We start from the raw sequence: 18,564 nt of genomic DNA, 5'->3' as shown, positions 1-18,564 counted from the left end.
TGGTAAGCGGTATTCCAAGGGGGTTGACCATTGCCTCCCTCTGAGGCTAGTCCTCTCCAGCTGGCTAGGGCCTGCTCAGCTTTCCACAGCTGCACAAGCCAGCCCCTTCCTTGTCCGCAGTTGCCAGCTGGGGGGGCAACTGGGCTCCTTGAGACAATGCAGCTTGCCCACGGCTGCACAGGTGGCAGAGCACGTAACCCCTGAGCCATTCCCTGTGGGGGTGATCTTTAGCTGGCCCTTGACACCCAGGAGACACGAGTGGGGATTTGAACTCCCAGACTCTGGACTCCCAGCCAGGTTCTCCTCCCCACTGAGTGCTTTAAATGTAAGGGGTAGTTATGAACCCATTATCTGGAGGACCACAGGCCCCCTGTCCCTGCACTAAAAAGTGAGATATGGATATTTTGGCATCCATAAAATGTGCCTGTGGAAGAATTCTGTCTCTGTCATGCTGCATGTGTTTCAACATACTTTATATCAATGCCTTGCTTACGTTCTAGGCAGTGCACAGGCTTGCAGACTTCCGCCAGATGGTGGCATTGCCTTTCTGCTCTACTCAGTTCCTCTCGCAGCACTAACAGCGCTGGTTCTGTTTTGTCTGTTGTGTGTATGACACTTTTATGTACCTAATCCTTCCCTTTCAACTTTATTGTATAGGATTTAATGGAGCAGCTTGAAAAACAGGACAAGACTGTTCGCAAACTGAAAAAGCAGCTAAAAGTCTTTGCAAAAAAGATTGATGAACTTGAAGGTATGGTATCCATGCGTGGTCAAAGTGTTTTTCCCTCCTGTCTGGTAGCATGAAGATTAAAATGTTTTACTATCTGGCTGAGGCAATGAGTCTTCACCTGTTGACCACCTGAATGCAACTACTGAAAAAAATGTTGAACTTCTGTGTACATGCTTATGTAATTGTAATTAATGTGGGTATTGGAATCTGAGTGCAAACTGGTTGCAAGCTGAAGTTCATTTTATTCTCTGTTTACTTAAAGGGCAATACCAAGAGCCAAGGACTTTAAACAAGAACACTTGGTGAATAAGAATGCTCACCTTTCTTCTGAAACATGAGAATGTGGGCCATTGGAATTGATGATAATATTTGTTTGCATATGGATTTTACCTCAGTGATGGCCATATGAGAAAGGATTCCATATTTTACTTTGTTTTGTTTTATGGATTAGATTTCTTACCCGCGCTTCACCACAAGGTCCCAGGGCGGATTACAAACAAACAAACAAATACATAAAACAGAACCATAAAACAAGTGTAAAAACAACTCCACATATAAAAGCAATCCAGACATTTAAAAACAACTCCACATATAAAAATGGTTAAGAATAGTTCCAATACAGATGCAGACTGGAATAAAGATCTCCACTTAAAGGACTTGTTGAAAGTGGAAGATCTTTGGTAGGTGCCAAAAAGACAACAGAGATGGTGCCTGTCTAATATGTAACAGGAGGGAATTCCAAAGGGTAGCAACTTAAAAGCCCATAGTGCCATTAGAGCTAGAATCTCAGTGTTGAGCCGCTGATGTTCACAACTCCTCAGGGTCAAGCAGACTTTTTTCCTGAATCATGCTGTATTTGGAAGTGATGATACATTGTTAAGAATGGTACCACGATAACATGGATATTAGACTGATTCCAAGTGAGCAAGGCCTTCCTTTAAGAAACAGATTGAATTCTTTTTCATTTGTATGCTAGCAAGCTTCAGTTTTACCCAAACATTACCTGTATCTGAAATAAATGTATCAGTAACAGTTTCAAGGCATCATGGAATTAAAATGCCTAATAGTCATGCTAGTGCCTTTTGCCTCTGCAATCATTACCGTACAAATACCTATGCAAGAGAAAAAAACATGACTTTCTAGCTTATTAATCTAAAGGAAACCACAGACCTAAACTTACAAGATGTGAACAGGGTGGTTCATGACAGATGTTACTGGAGGTCACTGATTCATAGTGTCACCATAAGTTATAATCGACCTGAAGGCACATAACACACACAATCTTAGTGGAAGATTTTCTTCAATGAAGTCATTGTCTGTCAGGTACAATATTAACTGTGCCAGGAAAACTTATTTAAACAGCCCTTTATTCCTATATCATGGTAAAAACCGCTCCCTGTTTACCTCATTGCAGTTCCCTCCTCCTTCACTTGATTGTACTTTGCCTTTGAAGGAGGGTGGCACAGAGAAATCAGAGACTTCTGTGTTCAGTAAGCATTATCTGCAGTAAGAACACCTTCAGGGGGAAAAAAAAAGCTGCTCTGCAGATTACATTAAGACGTTTCACTTGGTAAGCGTTAGTAGGGAGTGGCTAAGATCTAATTGCTGCCTTCCTTTTGCCACGTTAAATATAGCTCTGAAGCAGAGTCCCTTATTAAGAGCTCTGTCTGGAAGACCCACTGAAATTCTGGTATTGTTTTAAGTGATGACTCTTCTTACGGCACTGAACAGGTAGCTATTTTTTTCTATCCTCAATGCAAATTAGGAAGCAGATGGTAAATTCCCTGTTGGCTCCTCTGTGAATCTTACGTTTTCTTACTATGGTATGACTTTACGTTAATTATCCTGTGCGGATGAACGTTTCCTGGTCAGTGACCATAATCTATCTATCAGAAGTACAGGCACTGATCAGTTTGTTTTAGATGCTTAGTTCCTGAATTGCAGTAGCCCTGTTCTCATGTAGCACTAAGCCAAGCGATAGCTTAGCATGAACAAGCTTATGTGGAGTTCCTGGGTTAAGATTCTGGTGGCTGCACACCTGCCTCAGTCCTGTGCTTGCTGTGCCATGTGCTAAGCCATGGTTTGGCTTAGTGTTAATGTCTGAGCCTGGGCTTGCAGTTTGTCTCACTCCAAACCAAGGTTTGGTTTTGTACCTGCACATCTTATTGTTTATGCTAAGCCATAGTTTGGCTTATCATTGTGTGTGAACTGGAACAAGGTAAGAAGGCAACACGCAGAAATTTTTTAAAGCTGCACAGGACCCTAGATAATATACGTCTCTATTGATTTACTGATATCCTGTGAGCTGATCCCAGCAGTTTTCTAATGACCATGTGCAATTATGTTTAAGGTTCTAGATTTATGACTAGAAGCTAAGTTTCTAGTTCAACATGCCATATTTTGCTTTTGGACAATTTGCTGAGGGCATTTTTTTTAAAGCACACTTTAGAAAAGCAAATTTTCAATTCCAGTATTTCCTTTAAAGGAGACTACCAGACCTACAGCCCAATCCTATCCGTGCTTACTGAGAAGTGTCTTGTTGATTTTAGTGGTGCTTACTCCCATGTAAGTGTGCATAGGAGTGCAGCCATAGAGCAAATAAAAACCTCCTTTTGCTTATATTTCTGATGAGATCTCACATTCTTAATACAGAAATAATGTCTCTTTTTAATCTTTTAAGGCATAAACACACACAGTTTTTTGTCTCCATGTCTAAGAGTATGTAACTTGGGTTGGATGCACATGACATGAGGGGTGGTAATAGATTGCCCAAGAGCTGCAGCTTTCAGCCTGTAGTTAATGCTTTGTTTTGGTGAAGGGTGTGTGTGTATGCCATGCTGGAGGTGAGCTGTGGTGTTTCCTTGTCTGGTATGTGGACTTGCTTCTTCTAAAGGAAACACGTACCAAAGAGGGGAGACAAAGAAGGCACAGAAGTCCTTTATAGGGCAGCCAAGAACATTTTTGCTAATAGTAGGAAGGTTGAGATATCAGCAGGAGGTGAGCTTGTCTTGGGAGAATTGAGTGTCCTAAGTAACTCGGACACTGAGCAAAATCCTGTGTTACCCTTCCTTCTAGAAAGGAGTTTATTTTAAGTGAAAAATTGCAATTTGTATATATTCTTGTTCTCGCTGAGTTTTCACTGATTACAACAGATGGTTCAGTTTTGATTTTATGCGTAGATATGTGCAGGCCTTCCCGACTGGTTCCAGTGCACCTGAATAGAGCTTTGAAAATAAAGGAATGTTAAGTCCAAAGATCTTAAGTGCAAGCCTTTTTTGATTCTGTGTTGGCTTTGTTTTTCACACCCAGTGGGAAGACTTCCCTTTTTCTCATGTTGAACGTCCCCTTGGAGAGGGGATTTGTCTGCTTGACTACTGCTGCGAACTCTATCATTCTGAATGGGCAGCTGTTAGATCCAGATAACATTCCAGAATTCAGTATCAAACCTCTTGTTCAAGTCTGGGGTTTTGTGACAAGTAGCAATTGTGTTGAGTTTTATTTAAAAGAAATTCTCTCCATTTCTTGATGTAGTGGGCCAGATGGAGAACATTTCACCTGGACAAATAATTGATGAGCCAATCCATCCTGTCAATATTCCAAGGAAAGAAAAGGACTTCCAGGGAATGTTGGAATATAAGAAAGAGGATGAGCCAAAGCTTATGAAGAACCTGATTTTAGGTGAGAATCCTTTATGAAATTGCCTATGAATGCAGGCTGTTTTTGCAACGGAATCTCTTTTTCAGTTAGGTCCATTTTATCTAACGTTGGAGAAAAAGAATCATTCTCCATTCACCAAGAAAGTTTAGTTCTTTTTATCAGTTGCATTACATATCGCCTTGTTCCCTTTTGCAACTTTTACATCACTCTGTTCTGTTATGGGCACAGATAATTTTTGGTTGATAACTGCAAGAGGAAATGTAACCCTGAAATCAAATAAATAGAGTTAAAACTGGTCAAAACAATGCCTGTAAATTAGAGAGCTGCAGTTTTATCAGGCTTTGTCAGTAGAGTGAAGTTATCTATGAATTTATATGTGCATGTTTTTGTGTTCTTCCTCAGACCTGAAGCCACGTGGTGTGGCAGTCAATCTCATCCCAGGACTACCAGCATACATTTTGTTCATGTGTGTCCGCCATGCTGACTATCTGAATGATGATCAAAAAGTGCGATCCTTGCTGACTTCTACTATTAATGGTATCAAAAAAATTTTGAAGGTCAGTTTGTTCTTTAATTGCAGCGTCAACATGTGGCATTAGTAAAGGAACTGTTTTTGTTCTAAAAACACTGCACTTGCTTTTTACAGATGTTGAGTTCTTTTCCAGATCATTGGTAGTGTGGCAACTCTCTAAATAAAGTACACATTTAAACCGATATGATGGCTTGATTCTAAAAATATAGGGTGGCACTCACTGCTGGTCCTACTCAGAGTAGACCCATTGAAGTTACTAGGAATGGCAAACATAAGTTCATTAATTTCAATGGGTCCACTCTGAGAAGGGCTTGGTTGACTACAACCCATAGAGTTTCCAAAGCAGGGATGGGGAAGTTGCTCAGAGGGAACGTGCCCCTTGGGCTGAAAGGAGTTCCCTACCCCTCTTCTCAAGAATTGCCATTGGGTCTTCTTCCTGGGGAGATAGACTCTCCTCTTTAATGCAGATGCACCTTGTTTGACCTTATGGGTTTCTTCCAATTTGGTCCAGGATGCCACATATTTTTCTTGCTGCTTGAGGTTGGAGGTGAGGAGCATATGGATGTGCTGCTTGTGTAGTATGCAGAAAACAGCATGCTTTTTTACATGAGATGATGTGCAATTATGTATCATCAGCTGCATCTAGATGAGCAGATTTCTCTTTCAATAAATAAGCTAAATATGAGCCAAAGTGTGATGTGGCTGCAAAAAAGGCAAGTGCTAGTTTAGGCTGCATTCAGAAATAGTTTCCAAATTGCATGAAGTACTAGTTCCTCTCTATTTGGCACTGGTTATGCCTCATCTTGAGTACTGCATCCAGTTCTGGATACCGCACTTTAAGAAGGATGGAGTCAAACTGGAACAGGTTCAGAGGAGGGCAACGTAAGGATGATCAGAGGACTGGAAACAAAGCCCTATGAGGAGAGACTGAAAGAATGGGGCATGTTTAGCCTTGAGAAGACTAGGGGGAGATATGATAGCATTCTTCAAGTTCTTGAAAGGTTGTCACAAAGAGGAGGGCCAGGATCTCTTCTCAGTCATCCCAGACTACAGGACACAGAATTATGGGCTCAGGTTACAGGAAGCCAATTTCAACTTAACATCAGGAGAAACGTTCTAACTGTTAGAGCAGTATGACATTGGAACCAATGACCTAGGGAGGTGGTGGGCTGTCCAGCACTAGAGGCAGCTGGACAGCCACCTGTCAGGTATTCTTTAAGTTGGATTCCTATGTTGAGCAGGGGGTTGGACTTGCTGGCCTTATAGGCCCCTTCCAGCTCTCCTATTCTGTGATTCTAAGCTATTGTGACTAAATCATGTTTCTGTAATGTAAAAAGTTTTGGGTCCAATTAAATGCACTGCGATAACGTCCACGTGTAAACCATACACTTGAGAAATAACAACAGGTGGGGCAAACTGAGTATCTTTATGCCGATATCTGTGGGGATGTCATCTGTGCATGTGAGCAGTGTCTTCTGCTTTTCTAAAGTTTGTACCACATGGAGGATAGTGTTGGTTTGTACTTTTAGAGATATGTATTGGCCAAGTTTCGGGGCAGGACAATGTTTTTCGTTTACAGAAAAGGAATATCAAATTCTCTCTGTAGTCTTCCTTTAAAAAACTCTAGCAATAGGTTTTGTTTACTCATGTTTCCAAATAATCTTACAGTGGAGAAAGAGATCTGCACCTTTCATGAAGGTGCATCTTGTGAGTCTGTAAAAGCAGGAAGTGCCTGCCCCCCCATGACTGCAAGACTTAAGTTCTTCTCTGATGAACATGGGTGTTCGTCATAGTTTCACAATGTTTGTAAAATCATCCTCAAATTATTCTCATTAATTAGAATTTAGCTTATATGTAGATAAGGCTTCCCATGTAATATTAGCTCTGTGTATGAGGCAACTACAGTGTCATCTAGTGTTGCAAAGCAAAAGCAAAAAGGCAGTTTAATCTCCACACAGCATGGGCTGGGGTTGTCAAGAGATGCATATAGAACATGTTGCAGAACTGCAGTACAATTTAAAATACTTTTTAAATATAGCAAAGAAAGCATACAAAGAAGTGTGCAATTATCTGTGATCTAGTTTTCTTCAAAATGCTTTTTGATGCACACTTTGTTTCTTAATTTGCTTTCAGAAAAGAGGTGATGACTTTGAAACGGTTTCCTTCTGGCTGTCTAACACATGCCGATTTTTGCACTGCTTGAAGCAGTACAGTGGTGAAGAGGCAAGTTTTACCATTTATGTTTGTAACTTTGCTTTTGACTTTGCCATGTACAAGATGTGTTGGAGGCTGTGGATGCACGAGAGCTTCCTTTCCAAGACGAAAGCGTAGCTTGGGTATGTGAGCCAGAAAGCGAGTGTTTTCCAGAGCAAGAGTTGTATATTTCTTTGGCAATGGTATAGTAGTATATTTAGATGCGCAGGAGCTAATCATGACCCGATTGAAAGTTTAAAAAAAATGCATGAACTGGTAAAGGGTAGTATAGTGGTTAGTATGTTGGATCTGGGGTGGGAAGGATATGGGTTCACATTCCTGATCAGCCATGAAGTTCACTGGGTAACCTTGAACCAGTCACAGTCTGAGCACAGCATATGTTACAAAGGGGCCATGTCCTCCACCACCCCCCAGCTTACCACACTTGCACATACCACTCTAGCAAATGACATCATTGCCCCTGCTCTGAAAAAAAGTACGAGACCTCTGCTCCCTTATGCTCCATTCACTGCTGTTTCTTTGGTAGACATTTGGTGGCAGGTTTGGTAGGCCAGCTGGGAGTTAATCTCACACACTTTTAAAAATACATCTTTTCTGTTTTTAAAACGTGTTGCCCACCCTGAGCATTTTGGAAGTACACACATACCAACTGCAATATGCACTATTATCTTCTACAAATTCTCAGGGGTTTATGAAGCACAACACACCTCGTCAGAATGATCATTGCCTCACTAATTTTGACCTTGCTGAATACAGACAAGTACTGAGTGACTTGGCCATTCAGATCTACCAGCAACTTGTCAGAGTGTTGGAGAATATTCTGCAGCCAATGATTGGTAAGGCAAAAGGAATAATAATAATAATAAAAGAAACTTGTGGTTTTGTTTCCTAACTAATTTATCACTAATTAAGTAGTCACCTCTGCTGTTTACTCCTGTAACTCTGATTTCCTTTGACAACTTCTACTACTGTTAAATGAAGTGCATTTCTTTCTAAGAGATGGCATAATATATATACATCATTTATAAAGAGCACAGTCAAAGCTTACCAATTTTTTTATCTGATTTCCCTGTACAAACCAAGATCAGCATGTGGGGTTAGATTGCTGCACAGCTTGGGAAATTAGAAAAAAGGGGGCTGCAGACAAAATTATGAAAGATAAGGCTATCAATGGTTTCTAGATTACTAATGGCTATATACTACCTCCAGTATCAGAAATATGCCTTTGAATACCAAGTGCTGGAGAACAACAGTGGGAGAATGCTGTTGCCCGCATGTTCTGCCTGTGGGCTTCCTGGTGGGGACAATCTAAGGAATGGAGTTGGAAAAACCTAGACATGGGAGTATTTCAGCATACATGCCGAGGTTGCCTTGATGGGTCCAGCATGGGACGTCATGACTGCCATGACAGGTCATGACAGCTGCCTGAGCACATCACTGGCCCAACACATGTGGCAGGAATACCCTTCAGGCCTGACATCAGTGGGCGGCTAGGTTGGGCACTGGCCCAAGGGCTCAGGAGCTCACAGGGGGCCCTCATCACCAGCACTGGGCCTGGTCACTTCCTCTCGCCACCTGTCTTTGTTGCTGCTGGCGCCACTATCGCCACTAGCACCTCCTCCTCTCGGCACTCGCCCATCCCTTCAGCGGCTGGAGGCTCCAGGTGCTCCCCACGAGCCCTTCTTCAGCCACCGCCACCAGAAGCGCATCAGGCCCCACCCCCTCAGAAGCAGCTTCCATTGCTTGGGAAGCTTCGCTTTGCGGACTCCACCACTGGTACGGTATCTGTGAGGTGAAGCTTCTCATGCCATGGAGACTTGATGTGCTTCTGGCCCCAGTGGCTGAGGAAGGGCTCGCGGTAGAGCACCCAGAGCCTCCAGCCGCTGAAGGGATGGCGAGGCACTGAGGACGAGGAGGTGGTGATAGTAGTGGCGGCAGCAGCCGCCCCCAGCAGCAAAGATGGATGGCGGGAGGAGGTGATCAGGCGTGGCACGGGTGGTGATGAGGGGTCCACTGTTCCCGAGAGCCCTCAGAAACCTGGAACCACCCGATACCCTTGATTTTGTTCTTTTCATTTGGATCGTTGATAGATGGTTCAGGGAGGGGGAGGTCAATAGCCTATTTCCTGGTAATTGACAGTAACAGCTCCCCGCTGCAGGGACGAGGACCTATTGGGACAGTCCACCCCTGGGATCATATGCAATCTAAGTGATTTGGTGTTTCTGCTCTTACTTCCAGTACCAGTTCCAAAGAGAAGCATTGTTGTTTTTGTATCCTGGATTCGTATTTCTTAGTTGTGTTAGTGATCCTCTTAAACAGTTTCAGGAATGTTGGAGCATGAAACTATCCAAGGCGTGTCAGGGGTAAAACCAACTGGTCTCCGAAAGAGAACCTCCAGCATTGCTGACGAAGGGACGTACACGCTGGACTCTATCATTCGACAGTTGAACACCTTCCACTCCATCATGTGTCAGCATGGAATGGATCCAGAGCTGATCAAGCAGGTAGTCAAGCAGATGTTCTACATCATTGGGGCTGTGACCCTCAATAACCTTCTCCTGCGAAAAGATATGTGCTCATGGAGCAAAGGGATGCAGATAAGGTGAGGATGTCTTCCGAAATGTTTCCAGTCATCTCAAATATACTGCTAGGCGTAATGATGAATTCTATCTGAAGCAGGCAATTAATTTTTAGGGACATTTTATACTTGGGCATTTCCTGTATCAGAATTGTTCTGGACCATCTTACATACTTGCCAACCTGGTGATTCTCCTAAGTACAATGAGGCAGCAGGTTTGCACACCCTGTGTATACATTGTCACATTTTACTTGAGATACGAACTTGGTTTATGTGTTCCTTCCATCCAACCCCTTTCTTCTGAGGGTGAAAGAGCATATGGCCTGGGTCACACATGGTAGTCATATGCATGGTAGGAGTGGGCACATGGCAAGCTTATTTTCTAAACATGTGTTGTCTGGTTAGTGGTGATGTAGGGCAGGGGAGAATCAACCGGCGGAAGAAGGTTTCTTAACTGTTTCCCTGCAAGCCCTCTACTAGGCTTATTTCTGGTTTTGAAGTTGGCTGGATGATTAACAGGGAATTCCTGGGATGTGGTGGTGGAGTGGACTACAGTGGGAGGATTAAGAATGCAGGTACACAGTCTGCTGTTTCTCCCAGTGCCTCCCACTCCGACCCCACATTAATGTTCCAAAGCAAACGAGGGGTTATCTCCTAACATGACGTTCTGTCCTGAATAAATGGAATTATGGGTGGATGTTATGCGGAAAATATTTTTTTGCCAGCAAGGACTCAAGCACTGTCTCAGTTGACTTGTGATTTCAGGGATGAGAAGCTACGTGCACCGCTTTCTTGTGAGCTTGCTGCGCACTGGATAATACCATTAGCCCAAATTTCATGTATGCTGTGGATCAGCTGCTAAATTTTATTTTCACATGGCAGATATTTATTAGCCAACTTCAGGCATTGGGATTCCTTTAAAGAAGTGAGGCCCTAGCATAGAAGCAGTCTGGTTGATGAAAGGAAAAAACAAACATCTGTCCTATATCAAAAAAAGCAGGTAAAGTACCAGATGAAGTGCTGGAGTGTTTGGATTTTCATTCGTACGTGGGAAGCATTTTGCTTTTTAAAGGCCTTGTGAACTGTTCCCTAAGAGTTGTGGTAAGAGCAGGAAGCTGGAGCTGCTGTCAGAACAAAAATAATTTACAGAATATTGTGTGAGGGGAAATAATAAAACAAGAAAGCATTAAGAAAAGGGTTTTTCCCCGGTTGTTCAGGCTAACTGAAAATGTTCTTAAAGGCGATGGTTGTTTATATATATATGTATGTTAAACTTATAGGTACAATGTAAGTCAACTTGAAGAATGGCTTCGTGACAAAAATCTGATGAATAGCGGGGCTAAGGAAACTCTGGAGCCTCTCATCCAGGCAGCGCAGTTGTTGCAAGTGAAAAAGAAAACTGATGACGATGCAGGGGCCATTTGTTCCATGTGCAATGCCTTAACTACTGCACAGGTAACCCAACATTATTATCTGGCTTCCTTGAAAATGCCTTTTTCATGGTGGTGCTTGGGACTATGCATCGGTTTTGTCATTTTTGCTCTTATTGTTGAATTACTGTCATCAGTAAAATACTATCTTCAGAAGTATAAAATATGAAAACTGAACTATGAAAAGGGAGCAAGCACCATAAACCTGCATGCCAAATGTAGATTTTTGTATGAACAGCCTTTTAAAAAAAAAGTTTGGTCTTGCATTTAGGATTTGTTTACAGGAGAATAAAACATTATATGGGGGACAAAGTTCCAGGATTTTATTATAGTAGAAGTATAGAATTGGGGTTCTGTTTTGGGGATGTGGTGTGGTTGTGGTGTTTCAATATATTATTGACTACGTGCAGTCCGACATTGTTACTGCAGACAAAGGTGCATTTCTTGAAGAATTATAAATTCCAAAACTGAAATAAAGGTGAAAATTTCCTCAAACTAGGAAAGCAATTTAATCAGAGTGTATTTGAAAGGTATTAAATGTGTTAAATATTGATCTTCAGCTGGTGAGTCAGGACCCTCTACCAGGTTGCAGCCTGATCTAAGCTGGGTCACAACAGCAGCCCTACCACCATATACAAATATGTGGCTAACAGAACAGGAAATGACTCTCCAAATGCACATTTGGGTTAAAAGTGGGTCCTGGGTCTGAAAAAGTTGAAGACTACTGATTTAAAATATTGCAGGGGGCAAATAGCAATCCTCTGTTGGTCAACAAGAGGGGAAAAATATCTATTTTCTTACAGATTGTGAAAGTTTTGAACTTGTATACTCCAGTTAATGAATTTGAAGAACGAGTGTCTGTATCCTTTATCCGAACGATACAGGTAAACTTTCACCTTTTTCTCCTTATTGCTTGTGGAATCTGTCAAAAAACGAGTTGCTAATGAAAGTAAATTATCCCAAGTAGTCTGGCAGTGGTGATGATGATGGTGTTGCTACCCATATTTCTCTTCCTGTTGGATCTATACTTATCATTGCCAGCAAAAATATCTTACAGGATATTCATAGGATGTGTGTGCAAGAAGGGCTTATATATTGCAAGAACCCTGTGGGTTGCAGTGCATCCCTATGTTCTGTGCAAAGATGCATTAACACCCTTCCTCCTACCGTTTTACCATCAGAACAGTATCTCCAAGTATAATTTTTCTCTAGAGGAAAAGGTTCACCTTATATGGAGAAAAATGAAGAGATGCACTCAGGGACCACGCTGAGATTAGGACTAAAATTGTCTGTACTCCTGGTGTCTCCAGCCTCTGAGAATCAGCCAACATCTGCATAGCCCCACAACTTGATTTGCATAGTTCCATCCTGCATACTTTCCTTTGAGTGTTCCTTTAAGGTGACACAGTTGTTGTCTGTAGTAGGAATTACTTGTGCTGCAAGTATTTTGTTTTTTGTTCTGTTTTCTTAAATGTGTTTTTCACAAAAAAAATTTCCCTTTTTGCTTGCTGTCATTAAAAACCTTTTTTTCCCATGGGAGTACTTTTGAGGTTGCTTTTTGCCATGACTATTAGTTTACAGCAGTAATTTCCAACTCTGTCATGAAAGAACGTCCTGTATGCCCCCAAAATGCAGCACAGAGGCATCTGCCTGATGTAGATCTGTATGATCCACTGCTGTGGCCTTGTCTTCTTCCAGTCAGCCTTCATTTGGGAGTAGAAGGAAAATTCTACTGCATCTTTACATCAAATGTGTTTTAAATTCATTTGCTTCCAGTGCATAATTACTTGCTCTCAGTGCTGTGAACTTTCTTTTGGCACCTAAGCAGCTGGCTTCAGCATTTATTTACCTGATGAGGGAAGCTTCTTCCACATACGTGCTGTATAGCCCAAAGTGATGACAGCTGCAACTGGTCACAAAGAGGAGCAGAGCTACTGGACTAACTTTTGGCAAGGAGGCAGAAGCATCTCGGGTAGAAAATGCCTTCCTGTCAGTAGGACAGACTGGGGAGGAGCAAAGCTGGTGCGAGTGCCCCACTGGGAGCCAGCATGTCTGTGCAGTCAGGGTAGCTTAACATGATGTACAAACCAAGACAAAGAGGAGCAGGAGGAGCTCCCAGGCAGTTTCTGGCAATAAGGCACAAGCATCCCAGGCAGGGGAGCATCTTATTTCCAGTGGGCAATGAGGAGGGACAAGGTATGCCTCAGTTAATAGAAATTTGGAGAATGTGGTTCATAGGAATAATTTCTGAAGTATTTCCAAGGAAGAACATATGCATTAAAGTACAGTTACAGGAAATAAGTTAGAATACTAATGTGATCCATTCTTATCTTTGCAGCTCCGTATGCGAGACAGGAAAGACTCTCCTCAACTGCTAATGGATGCCAAGCATATTTTCCCGGTTACTTTCCCATTTAACCCATCGTCTCTTGCATTAGAAACCATCCAAATCCCAGCAAGTTTGGGTCTAGGATTCATTAGTCGTGTCTGAACCAACAATACAGTTAGCCATCGATCATGAGCGTGCTGCCTGAATCTTAAACAGTGAAGACACTGAAAAGCCAGGGGGTGGGTGGATGGGGTGGAATAGAGAAAGAAAGCTGAAGAAAATATTGTAGATGCCATGAAATGCATTGCAGAATGCTGGGATGCTACATAACTGTCTCACAGCTCAAGGATGATGGAAACATATACATTTGTATAAATTCATTATTCTCATGCAGAGGTCTATATAAAGTTTTCCGAATCAGATTTTTTTCTAGTATAGATCAAATGTCTGTTTTCTCCCTGCTGGTCACAAGCTGTCTTTTATATTTGCATTTGGAGCCGGAGACATTCTGTGACTAATAAAGTGAGGAGCAGAATTTTTTCTTTTCCATTTCCTCTGTGATCAAAAGTGGACCATTCTGTTCCTGGTGGCCAAGACAAAACCTTTATTGTCCTTGGGACCACCTGAAGAGGAGTTTCCCCAGTTTATCAAGGCTGAGGATTACTTCACACATTCCAGATTCAGAGTGTACGCTATTATGTTTGAAGTGGCCACCAATTGCAGATCCCTGCTGCTGCACATACACATGGCAGAATAGATACATATAGCTGCTTCAAATGTGGTGGCGTCAGTGTGTTCACTCCATCCATAATGCGTTTCTGATTCTCATTCTGGTAGGGAAGCTACAGCTGACTGGACACTTGAGCTCCTCGTAACTTATTTAAATGTAACTGTCATAGATCTGCTCATAAATGGAACCAGAGAGGACGAAAGAGTAAATTTTAAAGGTATGGTTTTTAGTTAAGTATATAAGCATTTAGGGGTATGTACTACATGTTAAAACATGTTAGTGATTGGAAAGTATAATGCAAACTGGCAGTATAGAACACAGTCTACATAGCACAAGCCCTATTAATAGCAAACGGGAGCTGCATAATGGTAATCATACTCTTGGGCAGCTCTAGTCCCGTCAATGGGACGTGCGCAGTAGGTGTTCATAGTAGATTGCACCCCAGAAGATGATTTGTCAGACTCCTTCCCTATTTATGTCAGTGCGACATAAATAATGAAATAACAAAAGTGTCTTTTGGCTTACTATATGGTACAACATAGCTGTTCGTTAGTTAGTACTGTTTCAAAACATCAGTGCTGCTGTGTGTTCTGTTCTTTTAAATGTACAATAATAATCTTTAGACGAGAAATAAGGATCTTTTGTGGAAACAAATACAGTAGTCCAGTCTCTTAAAAGGATTTTTGCAAGTGGCAAGGAATATCACTGGCAATAGGAAAGGGGTAACTAAGCACAAATAGCAAACTGGAAGCTGCATCATTGTATTTCAAATATGTTTACCACAGTATTCAAGATCTTGAGTTCAATGAACAAAACCCAACCATAATATATTCTTAGTATTTATTTATCATTTTGGCGTATGTTGGCTTTTCACCTTGGGTTTTTTAGTTGCCAGTTTTGTAATGGCAGTATGTACATTCTACTGTTTTTCATTTTGTAGTGTTTTTTGGTGTGTGTGTATAATTTCAGGTGAATCTCAAGTGCTTGGGTGAAGGAGGAATTCTTTTACTCCAGATTTCCTGAATACCTTAAGACTTTGCTTTACGATAATTTGTAGAAATGTAAAGCAAACCATGATTAGGATGCACTTTTGAAATTAATAATACTCTCCTTCTGTATCTATGGGAATATTTCACTGGACACATTAAAAAAAAAGGATGCTGCTTGATTAAAACATTTTTGCTAGATCTCTCACATTCTGGAGACTTGTCTCAGTGTGGAATTGGCAATTCAGAATGTCTGTCAAGTCTTGCCCAGTGTTTTCTCATATTGATTTTTTAAATACGGTCAGTGATGATCAGATAAACATAGGAAGAAATTACATACTTCAAAATTGCCACATGCAATGTGTATTATAACAATTGTTATATTTATTTTAAAACGTATCTTTATGCTGTACAGGCATATTGTTAACATTTGTCTTGCATTCTTAGAACAATGTTGCTGTCACTTGAGAAGACCAGTGTGTTTCAAGTAAGCTTTACATGAGAGTGATGTGCAAGTGGCATGTATGGTCACTGATAACGGAAATAAAGTGAGGGCTTTTTCAATTGTGGCCCCCACCCTGTGGAACTCCCTCCCAAATGATCTCCGCCATGCCCCTTCTGTGATGAGTTTCCACCGGGCCTTGAAGACCTGGCTCTTCAGGCAGGCTTTTGGGGTGGGCTAGATTTTATCTTCATTGTTTTTAGATTTTCAGTGTCTAGGTATTATATGCCTACGTTGTACGTTGCCCAGAGTGGCTGGACAGCCAGCCAGATGGGCGACTAATAAATTCTATAAATAAATAAATTGTCAGTACTGTTCTTAAAAACTGATTTGGGTCTCTTCCATCCCCCCCCCCAATTTTCTTCTGGGTTTTTGCTGTTGGCAGGGAGTTGTGTACCCTTTTACAGAAGGTTATTTTAAGACCATTCAGGTACTTAAAGACAAGCAATGTCTAATCTGTTTTCTTTTATTTATGGTAAATGAACAGTTCTTTACTTTAATATGTTTACTTTACATCTGGCACAAAGTTTACAAAAATGATCCTTTAACAAGGGGTGCTTCTTCCAGAACTACAATAAAATGCTGTCAAAAACAGTCATCTTCTGTGGCTCCTGCCAGCTTAGGGTGCTTTGATCACCAAGGAGCCCTGGGCAAACGTGGGAAGACACAAAAGTTGCCACCTAGTCTAGAAGCAGCCCTGAAATGACCGCAGCCTGAGATGATCACAGTTTCTTAAATTTTCCCTAGATTCCTAGTGTATCTATACTAGAACTATAATAAAATTAATTTCAAGCGACAGCAGCACTTTAAAAAAATTAGGGCCCCAACTACTAATCCTCTGAATTAACTGAAAAATCTGCCCTTTAAGATTTTTACAGTATCTCAAGAAATTTAACTATTTCAGAAATGGCATCCTCTCCATTTTGTTTACTTGGGAAAAAAGCCTTACTGTACTTTATTTACAAGAGTGGTAGATGTTTATAGGCATTATATTTAGCAGTCTGACTAATATCACTTTCTGTCACATTAAAATTGGATGCTGCTTCACGTGATTTAAAGGAAGGTATTTCTAAGTTTAACTAGTATTTTTTAAAATTCATATAATACTTTACGTAGCAGTATTTTACATGCACTTTTCATAGGTTAACGTGTTTAGTATTGATACAAATATAAAACTTTCAGTTTAGTTTTTCAGGTTTAGAGTAAACCTAACACAATTCTGGTTATGCTTATTTCCCCTCCCTTTATGCTCTTTGAATGTGAAAGTGTCTTTATTTCTAATTTTGTTGATTTGATATGGAACATTATCGCCAGCGCTGGAAAAATACATAAGTGAGCCCGTTTAAAATGTACAGATCTGAAGTACTGCACAAATATTACCTCATTAGGTTTCAGAGCTTTTTTCTTTTTCCAATGATGAGTTCATACATCATCAATGCAATATAATATTGTGTCCAGATTTTAGCAAAACACCTCAGTTTCAATCAGGGAGGAAATTGAAAAATATTTGTTTTATTAAACATTAACTGATCAAGCATGCTATCTTGTGCATAATCTCGAAGTCAGTGGAAAAAATTTGCATGTAGGTATGCAACAGGATTGCAGCCCTAACCTTTAAAAATAACAACATACTATGCTTAGACATGTTTGTCTCAGTCTAGAGATCCTGCTTCTGTTGCATGCATGGAATAGCATTTCTCCCCCTTTCCATGGAGTGCTACTGTGCTCATTAAACAGGGAATCTTATGTTGATTGCTGGAGTGGATGTTTCCATGTGCACATGATCTTATGCACATGGAAGCAATCACAACAGCAATGCACTGCAGCTATCCAGCCTGTCTTTCAGACAGAAGCAGTCTACATCTGTGGGACACATTCTGGCAATGCTTTTGCTCCTGCACACAGCAAGATTTTATAAAGGATCATCTCTGCTTCGGGGCCAGTATGTGGACACAAGTCCCTTTGATTCCAATAAAACTTTCATCTAAGTCTGCTTGGGATAGTAGTTGTCTTTTTAGTTTGTTCCATATCTCAAAACCACCAGCATTTAAAAGCTGAAGGTCTCTTTTCCTTTAAGATTTTACAACCGGACACATTTCAATATATCACATACAAAATCCTTTGAAAATTGCTATTTTTAGATTTGTAATTCTTTTTTGAAACAAAGCCTTTGACAGACAATAGGTTTTCACTAGATATTGCTAGCGTGCTTAGAATGGAAGCCAAAATGGTATCAGAATGGTATAAATAGTCATAGTGTCCAACATTGTATTTAGTAAAACATATGCTTCATAAATGCTGTATCTTAGCTATCACTGAAATGTCCAAATAAAACTACAACTGTTCAAGTCTTTTTTGGTGTCTCTTGGTGTGTGAACAGACTATTTCTGAAGCTATTAATTGTAGTGGAGTTTCAGCCTACAGAAGTAAACCATAGAGTTCAATGAGATTTGCAAGTAACATGAGTACGATTACAGCCCTACGCATAGACAGTTTAGTAGCAAAGATTGGGCACAGCTTCCCCTAACTGACTTACACGACTCGAGACATTTCATGCTGCTGCATGGCAGTATCTTCAAAAAAAGTACACAGAGATGCAAATACAGGGCTGCAGGGTTTTTATTAGCATCTGCCACACTGCAGATGTAATGTATGAACTGGTCTTACAAAATAGGTCCCCATTTTTCAAGTGCTTTACGCAGTTTTCACCCAGCCAGTGTAATCCATGCACACAGATTTCCATTGGCTTAAACACTGCTTAAAGTACTGCGGGAACTGCTTCTAGAAACAGATGTCTCCAAACCACTTGCTATAGCTTCTCAGAGTTGCCATCCTTGCTGAGGTATGCATGTATGGTCCAGGACTGGGAAAAATAT

At 41.0% G+C, this 18,564-nt stretch overlaps 1 protein-coding gene across 4 annotated transcripts in view; it reads left to right on the top strand.

Annotated features, from left to right (window-relative positions):
* The window catches only part of MYO5A (myosin VA), a 104,246-nt gene extending 86,225 nt beyond the window's left edge, over nt 1–18,021 (top strand). For all 4 annotated transcript variants that reach the window (XM_061596054.1, XM_061596051.1, XM_061596055.1 and 1 more), the window contains 9 exons: nt 658–751; nt 4,262–4,408; nt 4,790–4,944; nt 7,053–7,142; nt 7,819–7,969; nt 9,453–9,735; nt 10,992–11,166; nt 11,945–12,025; nt 13,480–18,021. In XM_061596054.1, coding sequence (XP_061452038.1) covers nt 658–751; nt 4,262–4,408; nt 4,790–4,944; nt 7,053–7,142; nt 7,819–7,969; nt 9,453–9,735; nt 10,992–11,166; nt 11,945–12,025; nt 13,480–13,632 — 1,329 coding nt within the window. In that variant the 3' untranslated portion in view covers nt 13,633–18,021. The remainder of the gene's footprint in view (nt 1–657; nt 752–4,261; nt 4,409–4,789; nt 4,945–7,052; nt 7,143–7,818; nt 7,970–9,452; nt 9,736–10,991; nt 11,167–11,944; nt 12,026–13,479) is intronic.
* The last annotated feature ends 543 nt before the right edge of the window (nt 18,022–18,564 follow it).

Source organism: Rhineura floridana, chromosome 14 (genome assembly GCF_030035675.1).
Source record: "Rhineura floridana isolate rRhiFlo1 chromosome 14, rRhiFlo1.hap2, whole genome shotgun sequence".
NCBI classification, from domain to species: Eukaryota; Metazoa; Chordata; class Lepidosauria; order Squamata; family Rhineuridae; genus Rhineura; species Rhineura floridana.
This window is presented reverse-complemented; position numbering and strand designations above follow the sequence as displayed.